This window comes from Delphinus delphis, chromosome 3 (assembly GCF_949987515.2).
Source record: "Delphinus delphis chromosome 3, mDelDel1.2, whole genome shotgun sequence".
Classification (NCBI taxonomy): domain Eukaryota; kingdom Metazoa; phylum Chordata; class Mammalia; order Artiodactyla; family Delphinidae; genus Delphinus; species Delphinus delphis.
In genome coordinates, this window is record NC_082685.1 from 24763315 (window position 1) to 24778612 (window position 15298).

At 37.5% G+C, this 15298-nt stretch overlaps 1 protein-coding gene across 2 annotated transcripts in view; it reads right to left on the reverse strand.

Moving 5' to 3' along the window:
* Positions 1-42: 42 nt before the first annotated feature.
* The window catches only part of CREBRF (CREB3 regulatory factor), a 65421-nt gene continuing 50165 nt past the window's right edge, over positions 43-15298 (reverse strand). For both annotated transcript variants that reach the window (XM_060008375.1, XM_060008376.1), the window contains 2 exons: positions 9596-9731; positions 43-130 (listed from right to left, as the gene is read on the reverse strand). In XM_060008375.1, the coding sequence (XP_059864358.1) occupies positions 9616-9731 (116 nt within the window). In that variant the 3' untranslated portion in view covers positions 43-130; positions 9596-9615. The remainder of the gene's footprint in view (positions 131-9595; positions 9732-15298) is intronic.

Below are 15298 nucleotides of genomic sequence, written 5' to 3' on the forward strand. Positions count from 1 at the left end.
CCTTCTTCCCCGTCGGGTTTTGCGGCAGCGACCCCTAGAGACCGGCCTGCGGCGAGCGAGGGTGGTAGCGCCGAGTCGTGTGGACTTTCCCTGACTCGTGGGAGAAATCAGTCGGCCCCTTGGTGTGGACCTGGTAAGACGGAGAGAAAGAGAGGAGGGAATTATCAGCAACGCTTTAACAGGGGCCTCTCCCCATCTTCCGCCCATCAGTCACTCTAATGACTGCATATTTTTTGCATAGAGGGGGGAAAAAAACTGGAGGAAAAGTATCAATTGGGATGTCTCTGGAAGGTGGAATTAACAGTTTTTTATATTTCTTTAAACTTTCTTGTATTTTTCATATTTTCTACAGTGAATATAAATTGTGGAGTGAAAGAAAAAAATGACAAATGTTATCATTACTTTTTTAAATGTACGGAATTCAAAGCAGTTTGCTAGGGTACTTCCTGTCAGTCCAGCCCACGGTCCGAGGGATCTTCCTAAAACGCACAACTGATCAAGCCACATTCCAGCTTACACCCCTTCACTGGCTCCTGGTGGTTGCCTTTTGTGTACAATTGGATTTAATAAATTTACCTCGCTGGAGTAGTTTCGATGGAAATAATTAAGAACAGACCCTCAACAGATGGAGGCTCTTTCATTGAATTTTTATTAACTAGTCCAAATTTCTTAGCTGAACCTCAAGGGCATCAGGTACCCCACACAGCCCTGTCTCCTTCCTGGATTCTTCAAGCTCTTTTTGGATCTGTAGCCTTGGAGGGAACACCCTCCCTTAAGGTGTTCATCACCCCACTGCACCTAATAAACAGGCTGTATATTGCAGGCTTGGGCATCTGCCCTGGCTTGAATCCTGCTTGACAACCCACTTCACATCTCTGTGCTTCAGAGGCTAAATGCTGGTGACCACAGCACTGACTGAAAGATTAAAAGAGGTAATACATAAAAAGCACCAAGCACAATGTAGTAATTTGGTACATCGTAAGAATGCAATGCACATGACTATTATTATATTACTGACATTTGTGGAGCACTTCCCTTGTGCCAGGTACTTTGTACTAAGTGCTTTATATGTATCATTCTAACTTAACTCTCACAACAACCCTGTGAGGTAGAGCTATCCACTTTTTACAGATGAGGAAACAGGCACAGAGAGATAATGAGTTGCCTAGAGCAAATGGAATTGCTAGGTCAAAGGATATATGCATTTTAAAATTCTGATACATGCTACCGAATTGCTCTTTATAGAAGTTATATCAATTTACACTCCCACCAGCAATGTGGTACAAATGCCTGCTTTCTCACGGCCTCGTACACACGGTGTGTTAACAAACACTGGGATTTTTGCCAATCTGATTAAGTGAAAAATGCCATCTTTCAATTTTCATTTCTCTTATCATGAATGGAGAACTACTTGTATTTATTTTACTATCTGCTCATTTTTCTATTAGGTTGTCAGTCTTTTTCATATCAGCTCCCAGAGTTCTTTAGATAGTAGGAGGATTTGCCCTTAGAAATGAGCTTTGTCTCTTAGTCTACAGAATTTTGACTTGGCTTTTATGGTGTTTTGGGCCTTAAAAAAGTTTTATTTGAAATTTTATTTTTACATTTAGATCTTTACCCATTTTGAAATATGTGTTGGCTTATGGTGGGAGATACAGAGCCAAGTTTACTTTCTCCAGAGGGTTACCCAGTTGTTCCAACACTATTTTCTGAACAATCCATCCTTTTCTCACTGGTTTCAGATGCCACACTTACCATATAAATTAAATATAAATAATATATAAATTAATAACATTAATATTATTTATAATATATAAATTAAATATAAATACATCTGAATCTATTTCTATACTTTCCATTCTATTCTGTTGGCCTATTCATTCATTCACCAAAATGATACTGTTTTAATATTAGTTTTATGTGTTTTAATATCTGTTAGGATCGAACACCCCACTTTTTTCCCCATGTGAACTTTAGTTTTTTGAAATCGTATTGGTATGTCTTATCGGGATGGCACTGAATTGTTCATTTAAGTTAGGAGGACTGACAGGTTTATGCCGTTGACTGTTCCTATTCAAGAACTTGGTCTATCTTTCCACTTGTTCAAGTCGTCTTCTGTATCCTTCATAGTATTTTAATGTTTTCTTCAGAGTTTGTACATTTTCTTTTAAGTTCATTCCTGGAGACATTTTAAGATTAAAACCTTTTAAAGAAACTGAGGTTGACATTCTTCAGGTCAAACGTTTTGGATCCTCAAGTAGAAGCTCCCTGTTCAGGACACTGAAGAAACCCAAACTCTGCACGCAGTAGATAGGCCCACGTGACCTTGAGCCCCTTTCCCATCATGCTACTTGGTGGAAAGTCCTCTGCAACCAACAGTCACCAATTGCATTTCCATGAGGCAATTAGAGAAAACATAGCTCCTCTTTTCTCCACCCTCCAACATACTCCATTCTAACAAAAAAGACTCAATTCTAAGGCCTTCAGCTAGAGGCCATCTTTGAGGGATAGATATACAATTTGGTGACCCGCACTCCCCATCACTGACTACTGCCAATGCTGTTTTGCTTCCGTCACCTTTACCTACTGATCCTGAGACTAGCTTTTGTTTACTGCATCTACTAGGTTCTGGCTTTAGTTCTTTCTGGTTTGCAGACCCTAAGCCCATTATCTCCCTCCTACACAGACATCCATCCAAATATTGCCAGTGACTTGGCCAGGTCCCTTACAGAGGGGTACGGATTGTCTCTGAGTGCTGCAAGCAGATTGCCATTTGAATTGGAGTTCTGTATCACCTAAGCTGGGTCTGGGGTGAGTCCCTGCATCTGGTTCTAGTCTCTTTTGTAAAATGGACACGATCACCCACCTACTGGGCCACAGAGAGCAGCAGGTGAGTTCCCTGATAGGAAAGCACCTAGCAGGGGCTTAATGAATGCCACCCTAGCCTTCTAGGACTTTCTAATGCCTTCTTCCTATTCTGAACCTTTCAGCTGGGATATTAAAGTATTTCCCAACTAATGTTTTTCTCTCTAAGGTGCTCTCCTGGTTCCGAAATCAATGTGGGCAACGAGAGACAACTGAACAGCCCATCTCACTGGGTGCTACCTAACAGAAGGGTTGGTTTCCTAAGAGCTGTACTGGAAGGGCTGGCTCACCCAGCTCCTTAAAGTGCCCAGACTCTGACAGAGGCTCCTGTGAGGTCAAGTCCTGAAGCAGAACCAGTCCATGAGAGGCTAGGCCCACTTTGCTTCCTGACAGCCTCAGTGTCACTCAAATGAAGCAAAAAGGGCTTCTTCAAGGGACCAGGGATGTCATGCACACAGCCTGTCAATTCTCTTAACATACCCCACTTGATGTGGTACCAGTGTCCTTGCAAATACCTCTGCGGTAATGTACCTAGAACCCTTTGTGTGTTTAACAGCTCTTGTGTTGTTTTGTGGCCCTGTTCACACGTGGCCTCCCTTAGCAGACTAAACGTTAGTGGCGGTCTCTTTAGTCTCCTTCTGGCCAGTACGCAGCACAAGTCTTGGCAGAGAAAGTGCTAAACAAATGTTTGTTGGCCGAAGGAACACACTGCTACAGTGGTGTTTACTCGGGTCCCCTGATTTAACAGTTCTATGTATATGCCCAGCCTAGCTTGGGGACCTACTTAGAATTATGAAACACACAAACACATACAAAGGCTTAAGTCAGGAGAGACTCAAAATACCTTCTTTCCCTCAGAGAAATCGCTTGGCCAAAGAATCAAGGAGGAGAAATAAGGATAAACTAAACTATGCTCTAAACTATAAAGAATGTAAATGTTTTTGTCAATGAATAATTCTACGTAATAGCTAAATTTAACTAAAGTATTGAAAAAGCAGCCCAAAATGTTAAAAAAAAAAAGTTAGCTGTTCGCACACTACACCAAGAGAGGCGCAGCGCGATCAAGAGTTCACTGCTGTCTCCAGTTTGGAATTTTGTTGCAGTGGGTTATTCTGAAGGGTGGATGATCACCTTGGAAAGCAACAGAAAAGCAACAGAAAAAGGAAGGACGAAAGCATGAGGCAAACAATTCAAAACCTTTTCTTTTCATCTTTTTTTATTTTAAATTACAAAGGATGTTGCATACACTGATGAATCTGTATCTGACTAGAAGTGCTGAGGGGTTGGAAAGTGACAGAAAACAAAGGCAATGTTTGAATTGCCTTTTCTTCTGAAAAGAAAAACTGCACAACTATTAACCAACATTTAATAGAATAATTTTTAAACAGCTCATGCGTCAACGAGATAAAATTCTTTCTAGACAATAGACAAGACTGAATCCAATAAAAAGTTTCATAGCTACAGTTAGGGGAGTGGGGAACAAAACTACAGAATATTTATGATAGCATTACAAACAGGATCCTACTCAACTATGCAAAAGAGGTCGCCACATTGTATGAACAAACACTTTGAATTCTTGCCCTTCCGCTCTTCTCTTGTGACGTCTTATGTGCAGTCAGCCCTAGTATCACTGTTAACCACAAATGCTAAGTTATAGGACAAATCCTAGGGAAAGAAGGTTAAAAAAAAAAAAGCAGGCAGTGGAATACAGTGTCATAAAAATGTGGTGAAAAGGCAGATACAGTACACACATATACATTTCTGTTATTTGGTTCTGAAAAAAACAAAGGGCGAAGGGCAAGACACAGTAATCAGTCCCGCTCACATCCACCCATAATTTAATTAACTACACCATTGTGTTTACATTGTTATGAAAGAGGCAAACTTAGTTCACCCGAACTTGGCACATTGAAATACCCAACTTTGATGTTCCTCACTAGTCACCAAGTCATCAATTCCAAAATACTATCTGGAAGTAGTTTTAAGGTTCTATTCCCTCACCACTACCCCCAAATCTCTCTTTTCTAAAGGAAAATGGCAATTTGGCATAATTCAGTTCCTAGGTGTAATTTCTACAATTTCAGTCAGTTTACTAAGCACGAGGATTATGCTTCAACACATAATCCCACTTGTCTATGGAAGTGTAAAACTGTCAGTAGTACATTTTCATCATCTTCCCCCAACATGCTTATTCCTTAAAACGAAACAACCATTCCTACAGTTGACATTCATGGTTACATCCCAATGTGTTTGAAATATTAAAAAAACATGGAGTCATCTTCTCATAATGCCCTTATTAAGATTACAAAGATTACAAAAGAATCCACAAGTATTACGGCACTGTGTGAGGCTTATTTGTCATGATCCGAGGGAAGAACAAGACTGCAGTTCTGTGCAAAGTTGTGGAAATGGCCTTAGTTCCATGGGAAATGGTATTCCACAATAGACTTCACTAGAAGGATAATTTGAAACTTTAACACTGAAAGCATAATTCAATGCGTTCTCAAAATTCAAGTTTCAAGATTTGGAGAGATGCTAACATTCTGTTACATAATTAACTAGAAAATACTTGAACAGAATTTTAGGAAGACTATATAAAGAAAGGGAACATAAGTTTTTGTTAATTCCTGCTGAAGGCAACTTGATTTCGTTTCTTAGAAAGTTAACTAACTCTTAGCAGCTAAAATATTTAGAAATGTATGGAATAAAGAAAAGCACATCCATTCTTGACATTTTGGTGAATAAACTAACAGCTTTATTAATGAAGGCAAACATCAGATAACTGTATGAATATTATATATAAAAAAAGAAATCCAAACTAACAGCATTGTATTTCAAAAGTACTGTACTTCTGTTTCTTTTAAAGAGACTTGTCATCTGTTTTATAAAACAAACAAAACGAGTACTCTTCTCCTAAAAAATTCTGGAAAAATGAAAATAGTCAATTTCAAGCTGATGAACTGAGCATACCTTTCTTTAAATGCAGACTACTGCTAAGGAGCAAATGAAGTCAAGCATCAGAAAGAAGATGTATGACAAATTCATGAAAGTTAGGAAAAAGGGATGTAGTGAAATTACTGCTAATCTCTCCCCCTCATATTCAAAGACCATTCAAAACTGGTCTTTCATACAAATATAAAATAACAATAAAGAGAGGGAATTTGAAACCATACCCATCTGAAATCCTTCATGATGTTTTTATAATAGCTCTGATTCTCTTACCAAAAAGGTCAAAGTGAAAGATTTAGGAAGTGAAAGGGAATGGAGATGTTTTGTTTTAAATGTACAAGTAAGGCACAATATAAAGCCACATCATAATCTGTCATGAAGGATATAGGAGAGGACAAGAATCGTACATGGTACAGTAGAACAAGCAATCATATTGACTGAAAAAGTGTGGCACCCAATTCAAAACTCAGACAAGATCTTAACAAGAACAACTGGACAGCATGCTTTCATATGGAGACAAACTCTATAAAGAATCCAGTGTATCTGAAAAGAGGAAGAACGTTTTTTGTTTTTTTAAATCATAGTAGTACTAGAGTCAAAGTTTATAATCGCTTTGGGAACAATGGGTTTATTTGAGGTGAATTCACAATGCCTTCACTTAAAGTAAAATTCTGGACTTCATTATGAGCTATCTGTATACCATGTATGAACACAGAAAACCTTTAGAGAGCTCTTCTCTAATGATCTTCACCCAAAAATACATGCCACAATTTTCAAAAACAGAACACGTACAATTGTTGGGGTTTTTACGTTACCCTTATAAGATTTGTTTGTGTGATACACTAAACGTATACATTTTAATGACAATAGAGGAAGCAGATTATTACTGGCATTAAAGTACAACCATTTCTAGACGGTTTTAAATGCCACAGAGTCCCCTGGTTAAAATGTAAAGCTGCACAGCTTGCCTATGTCATCTTTATGATAAAGTTAAAACAGCAAGAGGATTTAACTTTCACTCTACATTTTACTGCCAGGTTTTTATTTAGATCAAGTATCGCTGCAGCATTCTGACCAGCCCAGATTTAGCAGCAAATGGCAGGAATCATATAAAATGCAATTTTTTTTAACAAAGTGCTTTTCTAAGATATACATACATATATAAATAGGTACAAAATAAAGTGTCAACATTAAAAAGCTCAACTATTTAAAAGCTTTTACCTATTTAACTTAAGTAGTACATATAAAACACTGAAATGCAAGGATATGGAATCTACTAAACAGATTCAAAGTCTTTTTTTGAAATGCAAGACCAAAAAATCAAATTCTGGTTTGCAGACAAGAAAAAGGTATAAAAAACCAGAATTCCTAACAGAGCAGCTAGAAAGGGGCAATTTTATAAACCTCATCAGCTGAATCTCTATCATGAAGTGATTTTCACCTGATTGCAAAACTGCCATATTTTGGAACATGTTTCAATTTCCCAGACACATTCTGTCAAAACTTCATATACCTCCAAGTTACAAACCTGTGCTTTGCCTTCTCCCACCTAAAAATGAAAAACTTTAAAACAATAAACTTACATTCTATTAAACCATTAGATCTAAGCTTATCTGTTTAGTGTGAATGCACTAACCAGGTACATTTCCACCAAGCACACAGGGTAATCTTGTGCATCACAGTTCAGCTAAGGTGTTAAGACAATCCTTCTTGGAGTTTCTTTTTCATAATGTCAAAGAAGCATGAAAGCAACATTGCTCACTTGTTACTGTGTGTTTTAGAATCAAGCAAACCTTTATAAGCTATAGCTTCATGTGCTATCACTTACAAATGGGAAACCGTGGTGGGGAGGGAGAAAATAACAGAAAAGGAAACACACTGTATAGACAAAATATAATTAAAAATAAATTCTCCAAGGGGTAATGGAGAAATAGTTGGAGAAATAGATACTTTCCCGGCAGCTAGGTCGGAAATTTTTGGTATTTTTTTTTTCTGGCTAAATAGGATTTTTTTTTAAGGTATAATTTTTAAGCTACCAGTTTTCAGAGTTCAAAACACAAGATCTGAAAATAAAACAGTAAGAGAGACAGGACGGAAAGATCTGTAGGGAAGGTTTATAACGTTGCCTTGACATAAGAAATTTCTCATCAAGAGGTAAAGCTTTAACATAGTTAAAACACTGACTAATGAAGCTGTTTTATGTGAACAAAAAAGAGCACCTAAAAACTAAATGTGTTAATATTTCTCAGTTCTAGAAACTATAGAAGAAGAATAAGTCACATGTTAAGTTTGAAGAAGCTAGTTTGAAAATACCTGTACAAAAATATAAAAATCTATAAATCTTTTTGTTTTTGTTTTAAGCTTGTGTTGATCTTTGAAAATATTACATGCACAATAATACATCAATTGGAAAAGTGGCAACTAAAGAATTAGATATTTTTAGCTTTTTTCTGTCTTTACATATATATATACATAATACAATAAAAATAATCTGTATTTTGGTTGTTTGGTGGAAGTATACTACAATAAGCTAAATAAACTTTTTAATTTTCAAGGTCAAAAACTATTTTACCAATAGCTTACTAAAATGAAATATATTAAAATTTCCTACAATAAGTGCAGAAATAAAAAGACTTATAGACACCTAAATGGCCACCAACTTATCTACTATGGAAGCGAACTAGAGGAACAGCAAAATAATATCTGTATGTGTGGATGCTCCTTCTGTAGATAATTGGACCCAAACAGAAATAAAATTCACAGTTCAGTAAGATCCCTAACCCTGACCTTTTCGTTTTTCTTTTTTTTCTCCTTTTTTTTCATACATTCATACAGTATCATGTAAGCTGTGCAAAACTTTACTTAGACTGGCAGTATGCCATATCAGTTGCATTTGTCTTTGGTACAAAAAATAAAACAATCGCAATAATGTGCAAGTATTTGTCTTCTTCCGGTCAAGTACCGAAATATGAGTTTTCTAGAGCCATCTTTTTTTTGTTTGTTTTTTTGTTTTGTTTTTTATACAATACACAGACTCTGTGGCATATATCTACATTTCAACATAGTCCTATATACATTCAAAAAATTTGAAAAAGAGTTGGAACAAAAAAACATTTAAACCCCATAATTTTTCCATCTATATATCTTGTTTTTCCTCATTAGGGTTTTCATCATACAAAATATTACCAGTTTTATAGTTTCCCCAAAATACAAGGCACAAAGAATATGCTTTTTTTTTCTTACTTGCACAGACATTATATATATATTTATATATATATTTATATATACCATATTGAGCTCGGAAAATGAACATCTAATATGGCACATGGGCATGAGTGCTGGGTTGTGCCATGTACAAGTGAGATTAATGGTTGTGGAAAATTAGAATAAAAAGCAATAATTCTAAAAACAATCTAAACTGACTGTTTAAAAAAATGCTTCCTCAATTTTTTTGTGGTTCAGAGCATAAACCTGCCACAATATTTGGCATTTACTATTATCTTCACTCTTCCAAAATGTTTTGCTTTAACAGATTTTGTAATCTGTATCTAAACATCTACTTAAATGTATGAGTTTCAATTCTGATGCCAGTAGCAGTTTTAACCAACGGTTTATGCTCTGAAAATGTAATAATCAAGTATTTTGGATCATGCTTCACTTATGCTACTTAGTTCTTAAAACAATGTAACCTAATTGTAAATGTTTACATAATGCTAAACTGACATGCAAAACAGAATGAAAATTTACAATGAATAACGTGACAAACACAGACATTTCTGACCAGTGGTCCAATGAGGCTGATTACACTTTTGATGTTGGTATCCTTAGTCCTACAAGGCCTCCGGTGGGATTGCCTTCCGCAGTCTTCTCTAACACTTGGTTAACAAATTCTGAGGTTTGCCCAGCAACTGGGAGACCTGAAGAAAAGAATAATAGGCACACTTAGACACACATGAAGGTGAGGAGTAGGAAAATCTGAGGGTCAGGGGTGACTCTCAGCTAGACACTGGTCCCAGATGAGTGTTCTGCCGTTTGCTACTGCAGCCCAGAAAATAATTCTACCCACCATAATTAGAGCCTACAAGATTAGAAGGATCAAACCACCAACTGCTCCAACCTCACTACATCTCATAGATGGGCTTCACCCACGTGACTGAAAATATATACCTGAAGGATGTTTTCATTCATTTTTATAATGATGATCAATTTTACGTTCCTTTTTCTTCATTTTAAAGAAAAGTGGATAAATAAGCAAACTTGGAAGAGAAGAAGGAAAGGTGGGAGACACTGCAGGTATGTTGATTTTTTCGTCTTCCTCATCCTCTATAGCTGAGGTCAAAGATATTTGATATATTGATTTTATGTAACAAAGGTGTACGTGTTTTAAATGTAATACAAAGCTGAGCAATTAAAGGAGATGGAAGCAGAAAAATACTATGCAGTAATTGCTCATAAGAAGTCAAAAGATACTGTAAAAAACAGAGAATTGACACCACCTTAACCATGTGATCAAAATCAGCCTGACCAATAATGGGACAAACTGATACTGTTTCTTGATTGACATAATGAGAAGGATATATAAGCTACAATGAATCCTTGCCAAGAAAATTTAACTGTAACTAATCATGGGCAAACAGATGAATTCAAATATTGGGACATTTTACAAGATCAACTACCTGGATTTTTTATGGAAGAAAAAAGCCTGGGAGACTGATCTAGATTAAAGGATACAAAAAAAAAAAAAAAAAAAAAGACACAACTAAATGCAACTCATGATCCTTAAATGGATCAAAAACAAACAAAAAGGTTATAATGGACATTACTGAGACAACTGGGGAAATTTAAATATGGACTCCATATAGATGTCACATCAACGTAAGTTATAGCAGTATTGTGTCTAAGTAAGAAAGTGTCCTTGTTCTTGAGAAATACATGCTGAAGTAGTAGTTATGGATGAAGAATCATATGTTTATAAGTTACCTTCAAATATATAGGGAAAAAATGTACACAGAGGCAGAAATAAAGCAAATGCAGCAAAATATTAACAGCTGGTGAATCTAGCGGAATGACAGGCAGGTGTTCACTGGACTGTTTCTTTCTACTTTTCTTGTAGGATTGATATCTTAAATGAAAAGTTGAGAAAAAAATTAAGTATACATGTTATTAGCTAAAAAGTGAACCTGCAAGACAAAAATGTAGAGCTTGAAAATAATCAGAGGACACATACAAAATGAAACTATAATAATAATGGATCATAGAGTGAAGGACATAAAAAGGCAAGAAAGCCATATGAACAAATCTTAACAGCTTTTTTTTTTTTTTTTTTCCTTGCGGTACGAGGGCCTCTCCCATTGCGGAGCACAGGCTCCAGACGCGCAGGCTCAGCGGCCATGGCTCACGGGCCTAGCTGCTCCGCAGCATGTGAGATCTTCCCGGACCGGGGCACGAACCCGTGTCCCCTGCATCGGCAGGCAGACTCTCAACCACTGCACCACTAGGGAAGGCCCTAACAGCTCTTTTGATAACAGAAATAAAACCAAACATACATCAATAAATAAAAATGAGCTGGGACTTCCCTGGTGGCACGGTGGTTAAAAAGCCACCTGCCAGGCTTCCCTGGTGGCGCAGTGGTTGAGAATCCGCCTGACAATGCAGGGGACATGGGTTCAAGCCCTGGTCTGGGAAGATCCCACATGCTGCGGAGCAACTAAGCCCGTGCACCACAACTACTGAGCCTGCACTCCAGAGCCCACAAGCCATAACTACTGAAGCCCATGAGCCTACAGCCTGTGCTCCGCAGCAAAAGAAGTCACCACAATGAGAAGCACGCACACGGCAACGAAGAGTAGCCCCCACTCACTGCAACTAGAGAAAGCCCATGCGCAGCAACGAAGACCCAGCACAGCCAAAAATAAATAAATAAATACATTTAAAAAAAAAAAAAAAAGAATCTGCCTGCCAGTGCGGGGGACACGGATTCAATCCCTAGTCCCGGAAGATCCCACATGCCGCAGAGCAGCTAAGCCCGTGCACCACAACTACTGAGCCTGCGCTCTAGAGCCTGCCAGCCACACCTACCAAGCCCACGAGCCACAACTACTGAAGCCCACGTGCCCTAGAGCCTGTGCACCACAACTACTGAGCCCGAACTCTAGAGCCTGCAAGCCACAACTACTGAGCCTGTGCACCATAACTACTGAAGCCCGTGAGCCTAGAGCCCGTGCTCTGCAGCAAGAGAAGCCACCGCAAATGGAGAAAGCCTGCACACAGCAATGAAGACCCAAAGCAGCCAAAAAAAAAAATAAAATAAAAATGAGCTAAACTCATCCATTAAAGAAAAACTCCTAGACTGACTAATAAAGAAAATCAAACTACAAGTTATATATAAAAATCTAGAAGTGAATTTTATGGTATGCAAATTGAAATTAAATGTAAATTTTAATCTAATTAAGATCTTTTAAAAAGAGATGTGTATCATATAAAGTAATTCAGAAAGACTGAAAATAAAAGGGAAGGCTACCAAGCAAAGATAAATAATAAGAAAGCTACATTCATGATTGTAAGATCAGACAAGATTGAATTCAGGGAAAAAGCTGTAAACAAGACAAAAGATGTGTGCTTCTTGATGATAAAGACTATAATCCATAATGAGGGGGATGTAACGTATAGCATGGTGACTGTAGTTAATAGTACCATACTGCATATTTGAAAGTAGGTAGGAGAGAGGATCTTAAAAGGTCTCAGCACAAGAAAAAAATATTTTATAACTATGTATATTGACGGATGCTAACTGGACTTACTGTGGTGATCATTTTGCAATATATACCAGTATCAAATCAGTACATTATACACCTGAAATTAATATAATGTTATGTCAATCACACCTCAAAAAAAAAGAGAAAAAAATGAAAACATGAACTCCTGAAATTAAAACAAATCTAAAAGGATATAAGAGCCGCAAATAAACACAACAGATAACGCATTTAAGAGAAACAGCAGTGAAAAGGGGAAGAATTTTAAAATAAGAAATTAAGAGATTTTTTTTAAATTTGAGAAGAGGTGAATATACTTCAGAAAATACTGAAGACAGGCAAAGAAGATCCAACCCACAAATAGTAAGAGTCCCCAAAGAAGAAAACCAAAGCAAGGGAACAAATCAAATATTAAAAACATATGGGCTTTCCTGGTGGCACAGTGGTTAAGAATCTGCCTGCCAATGCAGGGGACACGGGTTCGAGCTCCAGTCCGGGAAGATTCCACATGCCGCGGACCAACTAAGCCCGTGCGCCACAACTACTGAGCCTGCACTCCAGAGCCCGCAAGCCACAACTCCTGAAGCCCAGGCGCCTAGAGCCTGTGCTCTGCAACAAGAGAAGCCACCACAATGAGAAGCCCACACACCGCAGCAAAGAGTAGCCCCCGCCCACTGCAACTAGAGAAAGCCAGCGCACAGCAGCAAAGATCCAACGCAGCCAAAAATAAATCAATTAAATAAAGAAATTTTAAAAATAAATAAATAAATAAAATTTAAAAGATCTGAAGCTACTTACTGAAAGATCACAGAGTGTATATGAGAATATCAACCTAAAATGACCAACTCCAAGACATGGTCTAGTAAAATTACTAGGATTTAAAGAAAAAGGAAAAAATCCTGTTGACATCTGGGCAAAAATAGCAAACGGCATAAGGGAAAAAAATTAGGCAATTATTAGCTTTGCAACAGCAACACTTTATTCCAGAATAAAAATGGAGAAACATATTTAAAATACTCAAGGCAGGAAAATGTGAGTCAAGGATTGTATCTGGTAAAACTGACAATCAGGTACAAAGGGAAAACACAAACTTATCAATATATAAGACCTTTAAGTTAAAAAATAAAAAGGCAGGAAGAATTTTTTCTTATAACATTAAATTTCTCTCTCTACCTAACACAGGAAGACAATGTAGAAATAAAATTCTTTTAAGGAAAAAAATTCAAATGTTTACGATGTGGGCTTTCCTGGTGGCACGGTGGTTGAGAGTCTGCCTGCCAATGCAGGGGACACGGGTTCGAGCCCTGGTCTGGGAAGATCCCACATGCCGCGGAGCAACTAGGCCCGTGCACCACAACTACTGAGCCTGCGTGTCTGGAGCCTGTGCTCCGCAACAAGAGAGGCCGTGATAGTGAGAGGCCCGTGCACCGCGATGAAGAGTGGCTCCCGTTTGCCACAACTAGAGAGAGCCCTCGCACAGAAACGAAGACCCAACACAGCCAAAAATAAATAAATAAATTAATTAATTAAAAAATGTTTACGATGTAATATGGTAACATCAACAACTAATACTTACTAAGTATTGAGAATTTGTGTTCAGCAGTATGCTAAGTGCTTTACATGCACTCTTTCCATTTAATCCACACAACTGTCCACACTTTACATTATAGATGAATAAAATTAGGTTGAGGGAAGTGAAGTTACTTCCCTAGGGTCCTCAGGTAGTAAGTGGCAGGGCCAGGACTTGAATCTAGAACTGATTTCAAATACTCTGATTTTAACCATTATGCTAAATGAGCTTTTGTTTTTTGGAAACGTATCTTAATTTCTGCACATGACCAGTGGGTATTGCTAGAGCCACAGAGAAACCACTAGCATTTTGTGTGTAAAAAGATAGGAAACAAGGCATGCAGAACCTTAAGTATCTTAAGATAAAGGAAATGTTTTAAGAATGAAGATAAATGCTCAAAAGAATCAAATGTTACACAGAATGTCAAGAAAAATAAATTCTCAAGTAAGTCTACTGGATGAGGCAATTAGTGGGCCACTTGGGAACTATACAGTTCAGAAACTATCTAGAGATGAGTGTCAGATGACAGGGCCAAGTGATGATCCATGGGTACAGTGCAAGCACTTGCAACTAGGAGCACTTACTTCTAGCTCCTAGTCCTGCCACTTGTTGGCTGTAGGACTTGTGGCAAGTTACCTAATGCCTTGTTGGGCTTCCAATTCCTCATCTGTAAAACCAGGATAATAATACCTTCTTCACAGAACTGTGGAAGTAAATCACTAAATCTGAGTAGACAGATCCTGGATCATAATAAGTACTATATAAATGTTAGCTGTTTATCCCTTCCTAGACTAAGGAATTCTTTTTTCTCATCTCTTAATCTCTCTTTTAGATCTTCTCCTTTGGCCTTTAAACATGAAAGTTGTCAAATTTCATGAAATCGTTGGGTTTAAATCTATATGCCTTGCTAATTTTACTAATGATTCCAAATTGCCCTACAGAAACACTAGTATATTTTACGTTCAGTATGAACACAACACTGACAAGAGAAATTAATGACATTTCAAAAACCATAAGAAACTTACTAAGTGCATGGAAGCATTAAATGTGTATTTATTTTCAATTAAAGAAAATGCAATGATTTGGGTAGCAGATTTGGTATACAGAAGCATTTCTGTATAAGTGGAAATAAAATATTCTTGCTCACTCCACTGCATCTAAG